The sequence below is a fragment of the Polypterus senegalus genome, chromosome 13, assembly GCF_016835505.1.
Source record: "Polypterus senegalus isolate Bchr_013 chromosome 13, ASM1683550v1, whole genome shotgun sequence".
In the NCBI taxonomy this organism is placed as follows: domain Eukaryota; kingdom Metazoa; phylum Chordata; class Cladistia; order Polypteriformes; family Polypteridae; genus Polypterus; species Polypterus senegalus.
In genome coordinates, this window is record NC_053166.1 from 133,448,751 (window position 1) to 133,469,357 (window position 20,607).

The following is a 20,607-nucleotide window of genomic DNA, read 5'->3' on the forward strand; positions in this document are numbered from 1 at the left end:
GAATTGCCCTTATTGAAGCCCTTTAGCTGCCTCCCATGCGCATGTGTGTGACAACATACATACCTGTATGTATAAAAATAAAAAACAATATAAAAAAATACAGAAACTAATTTCCTTCACAGTATCAGTGACATCTCTGCAGGTGGCCCAACACATTTTGAAATACCAAATGACATTATTTTCATATACATGCATATCTGTTGTGGCTCACTCAAGTCTTGGGACATTTTCAGGGCCTGATGCCCTTCCTGATGCAAACCTCCTTTAGCAGCTGTTTTCGACACCCAAGAGTGACGGTGACCTTATAGGCCTCTTGAAAGGTTCCGACTCTACACTGAATTTTCAGATTTTATTTATTTATTTTTTTAATTTTGCGTTATTTATCTTTAAGTTTCCTCAGTGGCTGAGTGAAATGCTGCCATCATCCAAAGGTGTGTGAAGCCCACTGTGATTGTCTGAGATTGTGATGTTTGTGCTGCACTTTACTTTAAATCTTGAGCATCCACAGGGTATACTGAAGAATGGAGGGGCAGCAATGAGGCGGTTAAATTGATAAAAATAGCGTCATTCAGTCCACCACTCAGCCGTTCAGCCGAGTACTAAACTGGCAGCATGCAGTTCTTAAAAATGTATTTCTTGGAAGTTAGTGATTTATTTTTGCTCAATGGAGGTAGCATCCCTGCACCCTCCCAAACGCAGCGTGCACACACATTTGTGTATGAAGAGGCACTCACTGTGAAATTGCTAAATCCACTTCTTTAATTTAAACTCCCCACCTGTCGACAAACCATTGGCTCTAAAATTAGACCAAACTCACACTAGTCGACCCCCCAGCCTTGAATGTTCACACCCACAGTCGCTTTGTGGCTCATCAATTTCCGCTCACTTCCTCTTAACGCAAGTCTTTCTTTTTTTATCTGTATCTGTATTTTTTTTTTTTTTCCCAGAAACAGCTTAAAAGGAAGTTGAATTAAGGTGACACTGTGAGGTTCTGGCCTCATGAATTTGTGCAGACAGTTTAAAGTGCGGTAGTGGACACTGCGTTATCCCGTTGGGCCTTGGGCTATTTTGGTCAATTAATTTTTGCCACTCTTTACTTAATGCTTTTCATTTAATGGTGTACAACAACAGCATTCTTTTTCTAAGAAATGTACTAAGATGTGTTGTACTGTCATTACTTTTTGAGACGAACATCGGCCTGCGATCTGTTGCTTTTTTTCATTCATTTGCTTCTTATGCTGTTGCTTTCAGTGTTTTTTCTTGGGTTCAAAAAGAGTGGGCACAGAATCAGAGAACATGACATCCAGCTTTTTAATTTGTTTCACATTCGTGTGTCTTAAAGTGAGGATTTGAAAAAGAAATGGTACAGCACCGTGGCCTGAAGAGCTCAGTTCTTCTTCACCCAGCTCAAGTTTGTACTCTGTTTAGTTTGGTCTCTTACCTCCTCAAACTCCATTTAACTTGCGCAGGATGTGGTGTTGAATCGATTCTAAAATTCTGACTTCAGCAACGCTACCAGCTTTTGCATCTCAGTAGCAAAGCCAGGCCCAGAGTCAGACACATCCTGACTGACAACTATTCTTCGGTTCCTCCATGGATCATCTTAATCAAGCTTTTCTCCTTGGGATAATAAGGAAGTCCCCCATGGAGTTTTGAGCGTGCTGATATCCAGTACACATACCTTAATGTGGAGCAGAAAAAGGGTCCTGCTTGGTGTTTCGAGAGCACAGTCATTGCTTTAGAGAGCAGGGTGGGTTGTGGTGGTACCCCTTGGGAAGTCAGAGTGCGAGGTGCCATTAACTTCCAGTACCAGAATTTAGCATAATGCTGGTATAGTATTGTTTTAAAAATTTGGAACTTGAGTGACTTATGTAATACCGGTATACCGCACTGCACTTGCTGGTTGACTCAAAGCTACAAAGTGGCCAAAGTGTCCCAGCATACCCTTCAACCGACTGGCCGCACATACAGGATGAGATAGCTTCCATGTGTTTATCACTGCCTGAATTGATACTGAAATCTGCAGATTAGGAGAACAGACAGATACAAGTTGTAAAAATTTAGAACATTTGTCTCGTAAATTTCAGAGCTTGAAATGAGTTTCTCATTCTATTGGACCATCTTTGAATCAATTTAGGCTGAAACCTGCGATCTCTGTGTGTCTCAGAAACGAAGTGATGATCTCATAGAGCTAAAGGAGTCAGCTTTTAGTACGAAAAACATGGGCTATAAATGTCTCTGAGCAATCATGATAAAATTTGTCATATGTTTACATGAAACCCCGTCAGCCAATCAGAAGTCGTGTAAAGGTCACGTGTCACCCCGGGACGTTGCTGCACAGAGTCAGAAGATGTCCTGTGAAGTTTATACGTGGAAGGACTTGGTATGCAGAGCCGGTTGCTTCTCTGATTATGTTTTGTGCTTATGTTGCCTTTTCATTATTCATTTTTAGAGTAATAATATTTCATTATTATTCAGACTATATTCAGAGTTACTGTGGAAGAGCACTTAATAAGAATAAATTGAAACTGAATTGAGGAGTTTTTCAATGTCAGTATCAGTTATACTGTAGTTTAACTATAATTTATATAAGTATAGCTTAACTATAATTTATAATGGGTTTCGACAAAATATGTGTGCAACATGAAAAAGCAGAAATCCGTATCTGCAATAAAAAAAAATATGTATATACATTTCATTTTAGCACATACTGTATTTAATAAACACAATTTGGATAAACGATGTATTGGGGCACACATATTAAAATGTGATGTATGTATTTGTTATCTATCACTGTGAATTTATTTGTATTTTATGCTTATTGTGGTTTTTTGTCTTAGAAAGTGGAGTCTTCCACATGGCCTTCAAAAGCCTTCACTGGCCAGGCTAAGTCCGCACTCCCTGCCTGGAAAAGGCCTCACCCCCATGGGCTTACTCCTAATTCTAGTGGCCTGCCTCAGACTTCAGGGTGGACTGGTCTCATAACGCAGATGGGCACAGCAGACTCTTCCTCCCTAGGAGACTGCACTACTTTCACGTTCTGCGAAACCGAAACAACAAGCCGATTGAGGAGGCAGGCTGAGTTATGGGAGTTGCTGGAGTTAGTAGTGGAGGAGAGATTGAAGACAAAACCGATGGCCATTGTGAACAATGAAAGCGTTACTTGGACTTCTTCCTACCAGCAATACACCTTGCTAATGCCTCACTGCGGCTGTGACTGCTAAGCCACACATTTTTTTTCTTTTTGGTCACTCTGGAGTATATTTATTTATTTATTTAATTATTGAGCTTCTGTAAAAAAAACCTACATTTTCCCCTGGGGGCAAGCAAAGTTCTATCTTCTTATATAATACGCTACCGTGACTGTCCATTTGTATGTCCAGGATATTAAATCACCTGTAGCTCTCAAACCGTTTGAACCATTGACCTGAAATTTGGTACACATCTACTATGTGATGTCTACTATCTGTTTTCGGGATGATGACTGACCTCTGAGGTTAGTCCTCTGTTTATTTTTATTTTATTTTTATTGTAGAATCAAATCTTGGCAGCAGCCAGCAGGGCGGCTGTGTGGCACATGTGTACGGGTGCCGTTGTCATCCCTACCACCTTTGCTGTCACTTCCCCTACCTCTTCATATCTTAAATCATTCTTGAGGCAGATTGAAGACTTGAGTGCCAGCTTAAGTGAAAAATGAAAGAAAACGTACTGAGTAATTGCAACACAAACTTAATCAGTTTCAACACGAAAAGATGCCGACAAAAGAGAAGAAGTGGACCGCTAGGGTGAAGAAAAGAAGAGCTGCTCAGGAAGCAGCAAGTGCATCAACCTCTGAGCAAACAAATGGTAAACGTACAGAGAAGGAGGATGAAAACTATGAATGCTCAAGTCGAGTGTATTCACTGCTGTGCGCTGTTACTGGTCTATATATTGTGGCGGATGGCTGGGGGTGGTACCCAGCCGGGACACCCAGGAGAACAGGAGGAGGGCTTGCGCCTCCTCCAGACCTCGAGGGAGCGACCGCCCTGGTTGTGTTGGCGGCCACGGGTAGAGGGCTTGGAAGCCCAACCCTGTAGGGGCCCGTGGTCACCGCCAGGGGGCGCCCCAGTGCCTCGGGAGCCCTGGACCTCAGCACTTCCGCCACACCAGGAAGTGCTGGGGCGGAAGAGGAGCAGGAACTCCCGGACGACTTCCGGCTACACAGTTGGTGCTTCCGCCACACGGGGGTGTGTCGGCGGAGGCTCCTCAGGAAGCACCTGGAGCCCATCCGGGCGTGCATAAAAGGGGCCGCCTCCCTCCAGTCGATGGCGAGAGTTGGGCGGAAGTGGACGGAGCTCGGAGGAGAGGAGTGGAGGCGGTCTGAAGATGGAAAAGGCATTTTGTTGGCCAGGACTGAAAGGGGTGATTGGTGCTGCGGCACTGGGTTGTGCACTTACGACTTGTACATAATAGCTGTAAATAAACGTGTGTGTGGAGAAAGAACATGTCTACCTGTCTGTGTCCAGGCTGTACCCACAATATAAAAATGGATGAAAAGGAAACAAAGATGGCAGGGTGCAATACTGGTATCTCTTCAAAAACTTGCTTTTAGTTCTTGGCCCAGCCATTGTCTGTATGGAATTTACAGAGAGTCTGTGTGTTCCCAAAGATTTGTCACTTAAGTGACTCTGAAGTGATCCTGTATTATTAAGTGGAATGGCTGCCGTGACCCAGACTCCCTACACATGCAGCAACAGAGCTTTGAAGCCCTTAGTTGAACTGAGATGATTATGGCTTAAAAGAACCTTCTATATGATGCCAACAAGCAGCAGACAAGCCAGAAACCAATGCCAGTGGCCTGCATCAGTCACAGGTGTTCTGGTGCCAGCTTCGTTCCTAATCGCCACCTCGCAGTGGTTTTTAAGAATGGACAGGAATGAGCAGATGTCTCAGTTTGACTCGGAGGATTTCCCTAAACATTTTTCTTGTTCTTTTCACATGTGCGCTCTGAAGTTGATGTGCTTTACCGTTCTGCCCGCTTTTCTTCTTTTACATCCTGCAGCTGCAAACCTCTCATCTGACCAAAGAAAACGCTTTTCAGAAAAGCCCGTTCAAGTGTGGAGTGTAGCCTCATGGCAGTGAAACTTCTACTTTGAGTAATGACACAGAGGACGCACGTTCCAGTTGTTTGTTTGCAGGTTCCAAATCTCTGAGCGTGTGTTTGTGTTTTTAATTTTATTTTCCATTCTGTTGTAGATGACACAAATAATCCAGGTTTTTTATTTTTACCATGACAGTAATTCAGTTAGCCTAAATACCACAAGCGATGTTGAGATTAGGTGGGCGGATGTGTAAAAACAACAGCTATGTGGGTGGAAAAAAAAAATGAGGGACTTGGTGCTTTTGGAATTAAAATCACACGTGAATGAGAAAACAAAAGCAATGCAAAACTTGTGACCATTGTCTACATTTACTAGCTAAGGATCTGGACTGTCATGGGATCTCCATATTCCATTGAGAAGATGAGCTAACCTGATGTGCCTTAGGATTGCGCTGATTGTGAAAGGCACTATATAAAGGTGATTAACATGAACAACTGGATATGTGGCACGTTCTGGAGATTCCTATGAGATTCATGTGGATGTCTTCTCTGGGTGAAGGTTGCCTTGCTGCATGCCAAATAATGTTCATGAAAATGATTGTTCCCAGAGCTTTGGCATCCTCCTGGAATGGAGTCTTTGCTCTGCCTGGACTTTCAGTGACAAGGTGTACATTTGGACAATTTTGGTTTCCTGTCATTGCTCAATAGTATGCTTATGATGCACATACATTGTTATTTGCACCACTGTGTCTCCATCAGATCGTCCACATGTGGACTGGCATGCTGTCCAGGGCTAGCTTCTCACTTGGGCAAAGGTGGTTGTCTGACTTTTACCAAGAGAAAGAGAAGGATATTCTAGATGGCCAACATTCTAGATGTCCTTTAAGAAATGTATGACAATGTCATGGACCACTTAATCAGTATCACTTGTCAGTATGATGGACCAGAGTGCTCCCTTGAAGACCTGAACTTTGAAGCACGCGCAGATTTTTGAGATCACCAAGGCCGCTAGGGAGACTTCAAACATGCCATTCCCTGGAGAAAAGCATTGCTGTCTCTGACCTCAAAAAAATTCTGGTGCTGGGCAGAGGTGAAAACGTGAAGATGCTTAAGGCTGCAGAAATGTACTGAAATTGAGTCGAGGACTACAGGGAAAAGTGGGCCAGGTGTCTAAAGACAGAGAAATGGGAGAACAAAACAGCATTTGGTGTTTGTGATAAACGGAGAAATCATCCCGCTAGGTGGGCAAACAGGGTGTGAGGCCTGAAAATGCAGGCCCAAGGTGACTACTGGCCTTTTATGTTATGTTTAGTTTTGTTCTCCCTTTGTTCATCCCTCACTGTGTGTTCTTTGTCTGGCCTCCTTGCCATTATTTTAGGTGGGAAGCGCCTTACACCAAGTAAGATGATCATTTAACTGCTGAGGTCATATAAGAGTACAGGTTAATCACATACAAGATGGTTTATTTGGCACATTTTTATACAAAAAATATAAACAACATTTTGTTAAAAAAGGCAGGTTAAAAAAACTCGTTCAGTAGTTAAAGCAACATGGGCACATGGGTAATATGGAGATTGCTACATTCTGTCAGTACTGCACAGGCGATTGAATTCACACTCCTTGTGTCCAAGTTTCAAACTGCTACTCCATGAAATGATAATCGGAAATAACGATGACTTTTCTCAAGAAATCTCCTTTTATAACTTCTCCAGTGCATCCACGGTGGAAAGGGCTGAAAAAGTGTATTTCACCCTTGATTCTTGTATGTAAATTCTGCTGGATACATCAAGACCTAGCCAAAGAGTCATTCTGCAAATTCAGCTACGGGACATTTTGTGTCACTTCTGTGGCCATTCAGACAAGCAACAGCCAAAATACAAGCTGGAACTCAACCAGAGCTCCACCAGGCCATTACAGAACTAGGTAGTACTATAGAGTTAAAACACTTAGTTAAAAAGTGGCTAAGGCAGGCAGTGCGACCTCGAGGCACAAGATGGCAGCTTCATTCCCACCACCGTGTGACTCTGAAAGACACTACAGCATTCTAAAAATGAAGGAACAAGTGTACAGCCGTGTGAAGTGCCTTGGCTGGAGTCTAGCGTTGGTACAGGACCAGTACAAGAAGACAGGTTTAGATTTCATTGCCAGCTCTGAACTAGTGTGGTCCTAAGGTGTCACCCACTGTGTGGCTACACTCGGGTCCCAATCTGGGATCCTGAGTTGGTTTGTCATGTGGTGGGTGCAGCAATGCGCTGTATCAGCGTGTGCTCCAAACCTCTCCTCTCCTCTCTTCTGAACATTGTGGCAGATGGCCGGGACACTTCACAAAGGAAGAACCTGTGGGAGAGAGGGTGCTCATGGCATCATCTACCCTGGCTTGCTAGGTGTCAGCCTCCCACTATTGCTAAAGCACCATGGATTTCCACAGAGTACACTGGGAATTGGCATTTGCTGGCTCAGCTCTGATAGGTTCTGGGTTTCATCGGGCTTCCACCTGCACTGGAAGTGCTTCTGGACCATACTTACGGGACACTGGAAGTGCTCTTGGGTGTTACATAAAAACCTCAACTCCAGGAACCAGAATTGGGAGGAATGGAGCCAGAAAGAGAAGACAAAGAAAAGCATTGCTATGTGCCTGCTTGTGCTTTCTGTAACTTGTGGTTGCGGCAAGGGAGACACTTCAGGCAAATAAAAGCCTAAGTTGTGCTGGACTCTTTACAGGTCACAGCGTCTTGGGTGAATATGCCACTCCTTTCTTCATAAAAATAAGGTGTGATCTACACAAACACTTTTAAATGGAATTCACCAAGAAAGGCCCCACATTCGGTGTGTGCAAAATAACTGGAATGCCAAAGTTATACGTCTTTTTCATTGCACTTTCAAGTTTGATCAGAAAGGAGGGTCGTACCATGTGGACCATCAAACAGCCATATCTGTCAGCTATAACAATTATCACTTTTGTGTTACTTCTGCATTATTATTCTTACCTAATGCATTTTTCGTTTCTGGTTACTATTTCTTGTAAAGCACTTTGAGGTACATCCTGTGTATGCAAATGTGCTCTAGAAATAAATGTTGTTGTTGTTCAAAGAAACATGAAGCAACAGAGGTGCCCTGCCCGGGGTTTGTTTCCTGCCTTGTGCCCTGTGTTGGCAAGGATTGGCTCCAGCAGACCCCCGTGACCCTGTAGTTAGGATATAGAGGGTTGGATAATGGATGGATGAAGCAGCAGACAGAGTTCCAAAGAGGCCAAATAGCTGGTGCACTCAAGTGCAGGTGAACAAGTTATAAAAGCTGCAAAATGATTTAATGCGTCAAGAAGAACAGCTACAGCATATGCCAAACACGGACAAATAAGGTTGGCAAGTCGAAACTCACTAACAGGCATAGAAGGACACTTCAGGGGACAGTTGATAAATTCCACAAAAGTACAGCCTCAAAGATGAACACAGAATTGAGTCCACACCTCTGTGGCCCAGTCTCGGCAACAGAAAAACTGCACCTCATGAGCTGCACAGAAGGCTGCTTGCCGTTCAGAAACTGCTTGTATTGAAGGACAGTAAATAAACAGACACATAAAATGGTGTTAGGAGCACAAAACCCGGACCCCTCAGCAATGGGAAAAAGTAATCTGGTTGGTTGGGACATCTCTGACCCTACCTACAGTGTCTATTGCTAACTATTAAATATGGTAGGGCATTGATAATGGTATGGAGTCAATGAATCCTCTCTGCACGGTCGTATAATGGCTAAGGAATATGTGGCCAGCATACAGCAGCAGATGCACCCTAGCATGCACCTACTGCTCCTTATGATGATTTCTTATTCCAAGATGTCACTATACACACTAAACTAATTCAAAACTGAATCCATGCACATTATGATGAACCCAAGCTCCTTCCATGGCCTCCCCAATCCTCCCATCTCAGCATCACTGAACCATTATGTGAAGTTCTGGAGCACAGATTGTGAAGTCAAATTCCTCCTCCTTCTTCCCTCAAAGAGCTGGTGGATTGTCTTCTTGAGGAATGACACACAGAAAACAGAAACTTGTTTGACAGCAGTTGAAGAAGACCTTTTAACAGTTCTGAAGACAAAGAGTGTTCCTACTCCTCATTAGGTCCCTTATATTAATATATGGTCAGATGTCTCCATTGTTTTGTCCGTGCCTGTAAAGACTGACGGGTTGTTTTAGACACTTTTTCTTTTAATTCTGAGATGGTAGTTCAATCTTTGCTATGGCTGAAGAAACGTCAACATGGCATGTATCCTGTGTTCTCCAATAAAATAATGTAAGCACTGAGAAAGGACAGACAGGAACAATTCAATTGGGCACATTCTTTCTTGACCCTGATTCCGTAGAATACAAGGATTAAAGAGTTTGTAGTGAAAAAATAACAATTCCAATCGCAGTGGCAGGCTAGCCCTTTTCTTTTCAACAGGTATGGCATTAGTAGATCATTTTAGAACTATAAAGCAGAGTCCTCCATGTTCAAACTTCCAGGGTTCAGTTTTTTTGGGAAGCCACATGGCTGCCGTTGTTTGTGCTATCATCCATTGTGGCTCACACAAGGCCTTAACAGTTAGTGGCGCACTTGTTTAATCTTGTAGGAATATTGCACGGTAAAGTAAATGCTGCTTAAACTGTGAAACGGCAAACATGTTAGACGAGAGTATGGTGCTGTATGGCACTTTCCAGCTTCTTTCATCAGTTTTTCTTTCTTTTACATATGGATTCCTTTTACAGGTTTGTGATCTAATGCATCACACCATTTGTTTTTAACGTTTTGCACACAACAGAGCATAATGAATGGATGCTTTCTGCTACTTGAATGGCATCAAGCTGATCGTGCCCTGTATAAGCTGCGTACAGCCATCACTGTCTCACAAGATCTACGCTCCTAAGTCCCTGGAGGCTCATGTGGTTGAGTGTGGTGTCTCTCAATAAACTTGCAAGTGCAAAAAAAAAAAAAAAAAAAAGGATTTGCTTTGAGACATCACAGCTGATCCTGTTCAATCCAGATGGTCTTCTTCTGTTCGTCTAGGATCTTCTCCTTGATCACCTTCAGCAGGTCTTCAATATTACTCCACATGTCTATCTCTACAGAAGCATAGAGGCATGGCAGAGCTTCTAACTCCTTTTCTTTTGAGCGACAGATTTTCAAAAATTCATCTTCAGAATCCAGTCTTAAAGGCAGCTTCCTGTAACGTGGGGGGGAAAAAAAAGTTTTTTCTTAATAAGTTTGCATTCCCTCAAGGTGAAAATGAACTTACGGGCATCATTGCTAAGACTCACTGTTTCTACTGCACTTCATACTCTCCCTAAGCGTAAGGATTTTCAGTATTAAAACAATGCTCATGAGAGCTGAGGCACCCTAACCCTTCCTTTTTGAATTACATTCATAATTAGATGTGTTCTAATTAGTCACCCTTTCTGATTATCCCCTCTATTTTCTTCTTTCTCTGTGTACCAATATACCACCCTCATTTGTCCCTTATCTCTGTAATGTTCAGGTTAGAGTTGGGAATTGACTGACACAAAGCTGCTGCTGTCACTACATACATCTGACTTTGTGTAATTGGGGCAGGACACATCTATTGACAGAGAGATTAATCATGCATATAGTTTGCAATCAATTGACACTAATGGAAAAAAAAGTTGTAAGTATACATTTAGTTTAAATCAGATTAAAGTTTATCAGGTTTAGTACTGATGTTTTATTACAGGCAGGGGTAGCACAGGCCACTTCTGCCTCACAGCTCCAGAGCCTTCATGGAGACTGCATGTTGTTTCTGTGCATTTGTGGACTTATTGGTGTGTCGGTGTGTGTACTTGGGTGGGTGAATGACTGTTGTGTTGTAAAGCGCCTAGGGGGGTTCTTGAACTCTAGTTAGGCGCTATATCAAATACAGGCCATTTACCATTTTTTACTTAACTGCAGATGATTTAATGTTTTAGCAAGTGAATATTAGAAATGTGTTTGTAATACTTCTCACGTGCTGTAAGGTAAATAACATCCATTCCCTTTTTTATATTCCCAACTTGTAACTTCATGAAACGTGGCTCTAAGGCTGGGGATTTGCATTGGCAATCGGAAGGTTGCCAGTTCGAATCCCGTAAACGCCAAAAGTGACTCTACTTCGCTGGGCCCTTAAGCAAGGCCCTTAACCTGCAATTGCTCCTTCTTGGGTATGACGTTAATTTGCATCCAGCCCTGCATGTAGGCCCTCCAACCTGCAGGGAAATTTGGGAGTGTGTGGTAGAATTGGCACTCCAGCCACCATAAAAAAACCTCACACTGGTTCCACTCCATCTGAATTTGTGTGGTGCTGAGGTGTCACCTGTTGGATGGGTGCACTTGGGTCCCAATCTGGGATCCTGAGTTGGTTTGTCATGTGGTGGTTGCGGCAATGTGGTGAATCAGTGCGAGTCCCCAGCCGCTTTTTATATTCTCAACTTGGGCTCCCAAAGGTTTTGAGATATGAATGAACATGGGCTGCTGCTCCACCAGAGCACACTGTTTCAGAATATCTGTAGCAAATACTTGGATTAAAAGTAAACAAATACTTTATCATTTGTTTCTGTTACTGGTTTGCATACAGCACTCTGCCTTCTGATTGGCTGTGCAAATTGAGCTGTGGAAAGAATTGGTGATAATCAATGGCTCCTTGTGACCCTAAACTAGGTGGATTAAATTTACCATTCAGCACATGCAGGGTTAAGTGTACAGTATACCTGTAATGTATGCTAAATTCTTGTAACCTGAGTGCATTCTACGTACTGTACGTGCTTAACCTCCTCCTTAATAGCTGTCTCTACATGAGCATGTGTGTGCGCTATGATACTGAACTCAGCAGGCAATATTTCTGCGAAATAGTGCAATTCTTTTATGAAATAACACAGTATGTTTTTTTTTTGAGTAGCAGGAATGAGGTTTCATAGATATAAGTGCCCAGGCCTATTCCCATAACTGCTCCGTACAGCGTGAGGTCACAGGCCCCAGCCTGGAGAAGTGGCTAGCTCTTCATGGCTGCAAACAAAGGCCCACTGCATCAGAATACTAAGTGCAGCAGACGGTGTGGGCAGGAATAATTTCTTCAGAGATAATTGAGTGTTTGATGTAAAAAAAGTGCTTTTGTTTCAGGTACCTGAATTTCTTGACATTTTTCTCAGAGACTTTGATGTAGATAATGATAGGATAAATTTCTCTCTTGATGAGATCTTTGGTGCAGCTCAAGCCTGCTTCTAACAAACAATGTTTATTCTGTAAAGGAAAAAAAATCACACAGTTATATGTTCAACCAGTGCAGTCTACACCTTTAATGAAGATACACACAGTATATATTTTTATTGTTGCCTTTGACACTTAAAAGATGTTAAGAATGTAAACGGATAGGCTAAAATTAAAGTCTCTAGTCAGACAACTGACACGGTATTCTTCCTGCCTTCTTAATGTTTTTTCTCTCAGGCATTCTGTCACATTTAACACTCCAGTGCTTCGCCATACCTGGGTTTAAATATTATTTCATCAAGATCAATTGCACCTTAGTTCCTCATTCCATAGTAAAGTTATTTGCTGTTTCCCAAGTAGATTTACTTATTCATTTGATTAATTAAATAATATGTAGGGGACACCATGGTGAAACCTTCATTCCTTTCAAATAAGATACTGGCATATACAGTATGTGAAGAATACATCTACAAATCTGCAGTATACAGTCAGATCCATAAGTATTTGGACAGTGACGCAATTTTCATAATTTTAGCTCTGTACACCACCACCACAATGGATTTGAAATAAAGCAATCATTAGGTGACTGAAGTGTAGACTTTCAGCTTTAAGTCATGGGGTCTAACAAAAATGAGCTGTTTAGGAATGAAAGCCATTTTTATGCATAGCCCCCAATTTCCAGGTGCTCAAAAGTATTTGGACTTTTGACTGACAAGCTGCCCCATAGCTAGGTGTGAGCAGGCCCCTCATTATTTCATTAACTATTAACAAGGTAGGAAGTCTGGAGTTGATTCCAACCATGGGATTTGCATTTGGAAGCTGTCACTGTTAATTCTCAATATGAGGTCCAAAGAGCTGTCCATGCAAATAAAAACAGGCAACCATTTTGCTGAGAAAACAAAAGAAATCCTTTAGAGAAACAGCAGAAACACCAGGAGTGGTCAAATCAACCATTTGGTGTATTCTGAAAAAGAAGGAACACACTGGTGAACTCAGCAACACACTCTGGAAAACCACAATAGACAACTGTGCTGGATGATTGCAGAATTCTGTCCTTTGTGAAGAAGAACCCCTTCACAACATTTAACCAAACCAAGAATACTGCCTTGGAGAAAGACCTTTCATTGCCAAAGTCTAGAGACTAAATGAAAGTAAAGACAGGAGGTTAACCACAAGGTGCAAGCCACTGGTAATCCTCAAGCATAGAGAAGGACAGATTAGATGTTGCCAGAAAACATTTTTTAAGAGTCCAGTTTTGGAACAGTTTTCTTTGGACAGATGAAATTAAGATCAATAAGAAATGGCTCATGATCAGACGAACACCACATCATCCGTGAAACATGGTGGAGGCCGTGTTATGGCATGGGCATATGTGACTGCCAGTGGCAGTGAGTCACTGGTATTTATTGATGATATGACTGCTGATAGTTTCTGAAGTGTACAGGGCTGTACTGTCTGCTCAGATTCAAACAAATGCTGCAAAACAGATAGGACGACACTTCACAGTACAGATAGACAATGAGCTAAAACAAACTGTGACAGCAAACCAAGTGCTTTTCAAGGCAAAGAAGTGGAATATTCTTCAATGACCAAGTCAATCAACTGACCTCAACCCAATTGGACAAGCATTTCACTTGCTGAAGACAAAACTGATGGCAGAAAGTCCAACGAACAAGCAGCAACTGAAGAGAGCAGCAGTAAAGGCCTGGCAAAGTATCACTAGAATGGAAACCCAGCACTTGGAGACGGCCGTGGGTTCAGACTTCAGGCAGTCATTGACTGTAAAGGATTTTCAACCAAATATTTTAATTGATTGTTATATTTATGATTAGGTTAGTTTGTCCAAATACTTTTGAGCCCCTGAAAAAATGGTGTCCATATATAAAAATGTCTGTCTCTCCTAAACAGCTCATACAGTATTTTTGTTAAACTCCTTGAATTAAAGCTGAAAGTCAATCCTTCAGTCACATCTTCTTTGCTTTGTTTCAAATCTATTATGGTGGTGTACAGAGCCAAAATTATGAAAATTGTGCCACTGTTTACATATTTATGGACCTGACTGTTTACGGCTTTATGAAATGGCAGTATTATGCTGAAAATGTAACGATGACAGGCAGCCTCCCCTATATGCTTTCATTTGTATTGTAAAAAATACTGTAACCCAAACACTTGTATCAGTAAATACGCAACATTTTGAATCGCATTCATAGTGGATGTTCTCAAATTCCTGGTTATGTATCAATCAAAAGCATAGCCACTGACCACATTATTATTAAAAGCATATTGAAAAATTAAAAACATATGGCCTAGTTTGTAAACATCCTTTCTAATTAAGAGATAAAAATGGAATAGTGATTTTTGGAAAGGAAGCAACCATGCTTGAATTTGCATTCAGTATCATTAAAGCATATGACATTAATAAACAGGAGGAAGTGCGGCATATTAGTTAAGACACCAAACTAACATCAAATCATTGTGAACCCTGAAGAAGCAACATGAACTCCAGTTACAAAAAGTGTATCTAAACAACTTGTAAGTACCCTGATCTTGGAGGTTACTTTGGTTGAAGAACTTAACCAAATAAATAATAGCAAAACATATTATAATAATCACATACTTTCCATCACACCACCTGGAAGAAGATGATTATTTACTGTTCCTCTCCTAGTCTTGTATCCATGATATAGAACAGATAACCTTCAATAAACCTGGCCCCTTTATTAAATAGTATATTCTCTTTAAATTCAAAGATGTAATCTGCAGGAAAGTACTATACCTTGGAAGCAACAGCCTCGATGTGGTCTGCTGTGATGCATTCAAATGTGTTAGAATTCCTTTCCTTGGAGAACACCAGAGGCTCAATCTTTTGCTTCTGGAGGAACTCTTCCCGTGTTAAGATATCTATAAATGATTTAAGAAATAATAAATTTGAGTATGTCCATAGTGTCACTGATACACAACCCTCATGATTCAAAAAATTCCACCTCCTGAGGTTTTACAGTTAAGTTTGCAGGGAGACCCTTATATAGCAACAGAACAACCAACCTGTCCAGACCCACAGAGGAAACACTCCACTCTCTGCCATACAGAAATAAAAATTGCATTAACTCCTAAAATCGGAACCTTTCCAGGAAAGGTCCCATTTCTCTTAAAGAGGATAACATTTTTTTGACAGGACGTAATCCACTGTGTACATTGTTCTTGGATTATTAGAGCCCCTGAGTGTTTACTGGTTTGTTTGTTTTTTAATATACGGATGTAACCTGTTCATTGAAATGCTGCCTTTTTCTTGTTTGTGTTCAGTTTCTCAATTTTCCATGTTGTTGGACACGTGGAAATTATCCCTGCTGGGGAACGTGGTCTGTATACCATATACCTAATTGTACCTGTAATAGCTCCATTCATAAAAATAACGTTAAGAATTCAACCATGCAGCTCAGACTCTAGAAAAACACTCTTTTTAGCAGGACATGGGTAGCCTGCTCCTATCTCCTGCTGCATGTAATAGTAGAAGGGTTATTGTAATATCTGCACAGAGCATAGTACAATTCTTAATTACATGCCTGATGCATCACCTCTCTCCGGCGTCGTGATGAACAACAATGTAGTAAAATACAGAACTTCATTGTCATTAATAAAAAGCACAAATCAGCTTATCTTACATTCTCCTTACTCATGCTTCAATGCTCCCATTACATAAAACCAATATACAAATTGGAATAAGCCCTAAAACAGCGAAATGAGAGACACACACACATATATAATTGGCTGTTTTACTCCTTTATTTTCAGGGTATATTTATTGGTTTTAACTCTCCAAACTCAAATTCCTGAAATTAACTTCTCTGCTATTTGATCCATGGAGAACGCCTTCATAAAAATGAATACCCGTCAACAAATGCCTGGCCGACAAAACGTGTTCTCGCTTGCTCTGTCTCTCTCCCTTCCTCTAGCATGCTATCTCTTCAGGTCAACACAAAGTTGAGTCCTCGCCCAGTGTTTCTCCAGCCTTTGTTTCCTGTAGTTTGCAGGTTCTCTCCACTTGGCTACTTCAGCCTCCTCACTTCTGACTGACCCTCCCGGCTTCCAGCTCTCACCTCACCTACTCATAGCACCCCTTTCAAAAATCACCCGCAGCAACACACTGGGAAACAAAAACTAACAGAGATTCTTTTGGAAACATCTCTCCATAGTCTTTGTGGAAAAGAGCAGTCAAACAGCTACAGGCAGACATTGTTTCCTAGCCCAAATGCAGTTAGTGGGTTTGCTAAGGAGGCTCCAAGTGCAAATGGCACACATAAAAGGCAAGGGGTCACAGCATTCAGAACTGCCAATGCACAAAGTTTGTAGGGTTGGCAGCAGTCAGAGGTGACGCATGCGGAATCGAAGGGGTGACGACTTTAAGGTGATGTGTGCAAAACTGAATGGGTGGCATCATTAGGAAATGACATGGAGAAACTGTCATGGACTGAACAGAAAAATGAGGTAATAATTAAAAGCGAAATAAGGCTTTTTTGATTGGTGGAAATCATTATCAACAGCCCTTGAGTAAACTTTTGCTGACGCCAGTGGCATACAGAAACAGGAACACTTTTTTATTTTAAATGTGCAGATACACATTTATTAATTGTGTTATATATATATATATATATATATATATATATATATATATATATATATATATATATATATACAGACAGAGAGAGAGAGAGAGAGAGTACTGTATTCCAAAATTCCTATAGCAGACATAAACAGGACACAATGCATCATGTGGCTTTTGTGACAAATTGTATTTATTTTTATCGTAGCATGTGTCAACAGAGGAAAGTGCCAATGCCAAATTTGTTTTCAGCCTAAATGCCATTTAGAAAAAAAAATGAAATCACAGTAATTTGTAAATTGTGCAATGGGACAGATTCAGGTAACCTGTAATCATGAGCCTTACGATTCCTGCTCTAATGCTGAACAATCAAGGTAAAGTTCCATTACTATCTGTCTGTAGCCATTCATCTGTTTACTGAGGGTAGGAAGGACCACCAAATAAGGCAGGAACCAGCCCTGGACTAAATGCAATGCGACCACATGTACATAACTAAGCTCACTATAATATTTTTAACTGGCACCTACTGTACCTTTTCCATACAGTACATGCCAATTCTTAATGCTGCCACCCACTCCATTTTACACTGGTACCTCTTAATGCAACAACCTGCCATATTTTGTGTGAGTCACCCCTTTTACTTTTCTACACCTTATATATGAACATTCAAATACATATACTGTACATAATCTCACCTGCTAGCTTTATAAAACAGGTAGGAAATCAATGAACTTTCGTTACCTGGTTTACACATGTTGAACTCCATGGCTCCTCCGGAATTGAGAAGTTTTTGCACTAGGGTCTTGGCAAGAGAGGTTGGAAAGAAAAGGACTGGTCGCTTACGCTGGCAGTGATATGGCGTGACCAAGCTGTAAGGGATGAGATTGAGGGCCTTGTTCAGTTCGTTATAATTGTCCAAATCTGCAAAAAAGTGAGAAAAACCATTTTCTAACTGTCAATATAGAAAGGGAATGGACAAATAAAAGCAAAACTTTCTTCTTCTTGTTCAAGGATAATTTTCAGAAGATTTGCCTTTTGAAATATTATTGTACACATAAGCAAGCAAAAATTTTTGGAACTAAAAACAATGCAAAATAATGCATATAGGTTCACTTTATTTGTAAAGGTTTCTATTCTGTTATCGCAAAGACACTGTTACTTTCTTTAATCAGTCTTTTCAAGATTACCGGCTATAAGCTCTTCTGACTACTGAATGAAAAACAGGAAGCAAGAGTGGCATGTCTGATTTTGAGCAACACCTTTTAGATGAGCCTCTGCAACCTAAACTGTTACACTGAAGTGAAAAAGAATGCAGCCAAAGTGATATTCTGATATCAGCAAAAAGTTAAAATTAACTCCAAACATATGCCTTCAAATATCTGAAGAGAACAGAACTCTCATTTGAAGATTTCAGAAGTGCTGCCTTGTTCTTTTTCTTTCTTTCTCATTCATCAGCTAACATTGACGATGAGGTTTTAACACGATTTCTCCATTGCATTCCATTTCTTATCGTGTTTTTACATTGCTGATGCTTTTCTTTCTCTGTCTTCCTCTACTCCTGTCTACCTCCTTCCACAAAGCTGTACAATGCTTTAGATGGTAGTCTTCTCCCACATTCTTGTTACAAGCCCAAATCAAACTTCTTTGTTGTTCTTTTCAGCTTTACTATTTACCTGATTACTTCATGGGCGGCACGGTGGCGCAGTGGTAGCGCTGCTGCCTCGCAGTTAGGAGACCCGGGTTCGCTTCCCGGGTCCTCCCTGCGTGGAGTTTGCATGTTCTCCCGTGTCTGCGTGGGTTTCCTCCGGGCGCTCCGGTTTCCTCCCACAATCCAAAGACTTGCAGGTTAGGTGGATTGGTGATTCTAAATTGGCCCTAGTGTGTGCTTGGTGTGTGGGTGTGTTTGTGTGTGTCCTGCAGTGGGTTGGCACCCTGCCCAGGATTGGTTCCTGCCTTGTGCCCTATGCTGGCTGGGATTGGCTCCAGCAGACCCCCGTGACCCTGTATTCGGATTCAGCGGGTTAGAAAATGGATGGATGATTACTTCATTTAAAATTTTATTCCTTTGTGATTTGCCCAGTTTTTTGTATAACCAATTAATTTCTACATCAAGTATTTTATTCTCATCATCAGCACTCTTATCCATATAGTAACACCGGGAATAGTAGTAATTTTTAAGTTTGTTAGTGTAATGGGCGAAACGTATTGGCTGGCCTCCCTGCCGAGATTGACCCCAGTTCCTTAACTGGTCAGGAGGCCTATACAACAGGGGAGGCTCTGTTTCAAGGGTGTATGCTCGCCTGAACCACTAGATGATAGCAACCCTGGGCTTCAGCACCCATTTGGACACGTGCAGTGAATGATGGGAATTGTAGTCCAGTAGCACAGCCCTGCTGGGGTCTGCTGGTGCTGCTAAGGAGTGCTGCAAGGAATTACGCTCCCTACTGTTTGGGACTTCCAACATGCAAAGTCCTGGCACCGGGAGTACTCTCAGGTCTTCAATAAAAGAAACCACACTGCCTTGTCCAGGTGAGTCAGAGCCAGAAGATGAGATAGGCAACACTCGTCTGGGAGGAATAGCAGTGAAGAAGGAGAGAAGGAAGAGTATTTATAATTGTTGTGTGGAGGTATTTCTTTAAAATACTCATCCCTGCATTCGTGTTTGGGACTCTGTGGCGCCATCTGTTGATTACATTAGTTACAGTAAGTTGTTCATTTTCCAAATGCATTTGAAGCCAAGCCTGTTCGGTGCATTTGTCCACCTTAAGTTACTAATCCTTCCAGTTACGCAATTTATTTATTTGTGCAATATCTTGTTCATCCATTTTTACCCATAAGTCCTCTTATGGTTTTCCATTATTTTGTTTTTTTGTATGTTTATTTTTAATCCATATTTCTTACTGATAATTTTATCTGTCAGTTCCTGAATTTGCTCAGGTGAATCTGTTATTAAGTTAATATCATCTGCAAGGCGTAAGATATTTACAGTCTGCCAGTCTAGGGATATTCCAGCTGCAATCAACTTCAGTGCCATACTCATCATTGCCTCTATAAATGAATTGGACAGGGATGGAGGTGAGCTTTACCCTTGCCGAACTCCTACTGTGACTCAAAACCACTCTGTCAATTCACCGTCTCCCCTTGATGCTCTCACAGATTTACTGTACTGGTCTTCTAACAATAGCACAAGCTCTTCTGGTATCTCATTATTTCTAAGTATGTGTCACATTCCCTGTTTGTCATTCACTGTCAAATGCTTGTTAAAAATCAATGAAGTTGCAATACAAAGTGTGATTTTTCTCATAATACTTTTCCACTAGCTGTCGAATTATACACAGCTGATGAATTGTTCCTCAGCCCATCCTAAATTCTGTCTGCTCATCTACCATTATATTCTCTGCACATTGCTTCATTCTCTTTTGCAGGATCCTTGTGTACACCTTACTAGAAATACTCAGTAGCAACTCCACGATAATTACTGAATTTTGTTTGTTGTTATTTTTCTTTTGTATTGGGACAGTGATGGTGCCGCTCACGCATGGAAGGTTTCTTAACAGTATTAGAGCAGGCACCATCTGCACAGGTAAATAAACTGGGCCACAGTGAATACGTTTAAGAATGTGAGGGCAAATATTACAGGAGAAGTCTGACGACCGGTTGGAAAGAGGAAAAGGAGGACAGTTAGTGACCACTAGC

General features: G+C 41.4%; 1 protein-coding gene across 2 annotated transcripts in view; it reads right to left on the bottom strand.

Moving 5' to 3' along the window:
- Window positions 1-9,611: 9,611 nt before the first annotated feature.
- The window catches only part of card11 (caspase recruitment domain family, member 11), a 216,037-nt gene continuing 205,041 nt past the window's right edge, over window positions 9,612-20,607 (bottom strand). For both annotated transcript variants that reach the window (XM_039774937.1, XM_039774936.1), the window contains exons 21-24: window positions 17,653-17,832; window positions 15,089-15,213; window positions 12,230-12,345; window positions 9,612-10,282 (exon numbers count right to left, since the gene is read on the bottom strand). In XM_039774937.1, the coding sequence (XP_039630871.1) occupies window positions 10,078-10,282; window positions 12,230-12,345; window positions 15,089-15,213; window positions 17,653-17,832 (626 nt within the window). In that variant the 3' untranslated portion in view covers window positions 9,612-10,077. The remainder of the gene's footprint in view (window positions 10,283-12,229; window positions 12,346-15,088; window positions 15,214-17,652; window positions 17,833-20,607) is intronic.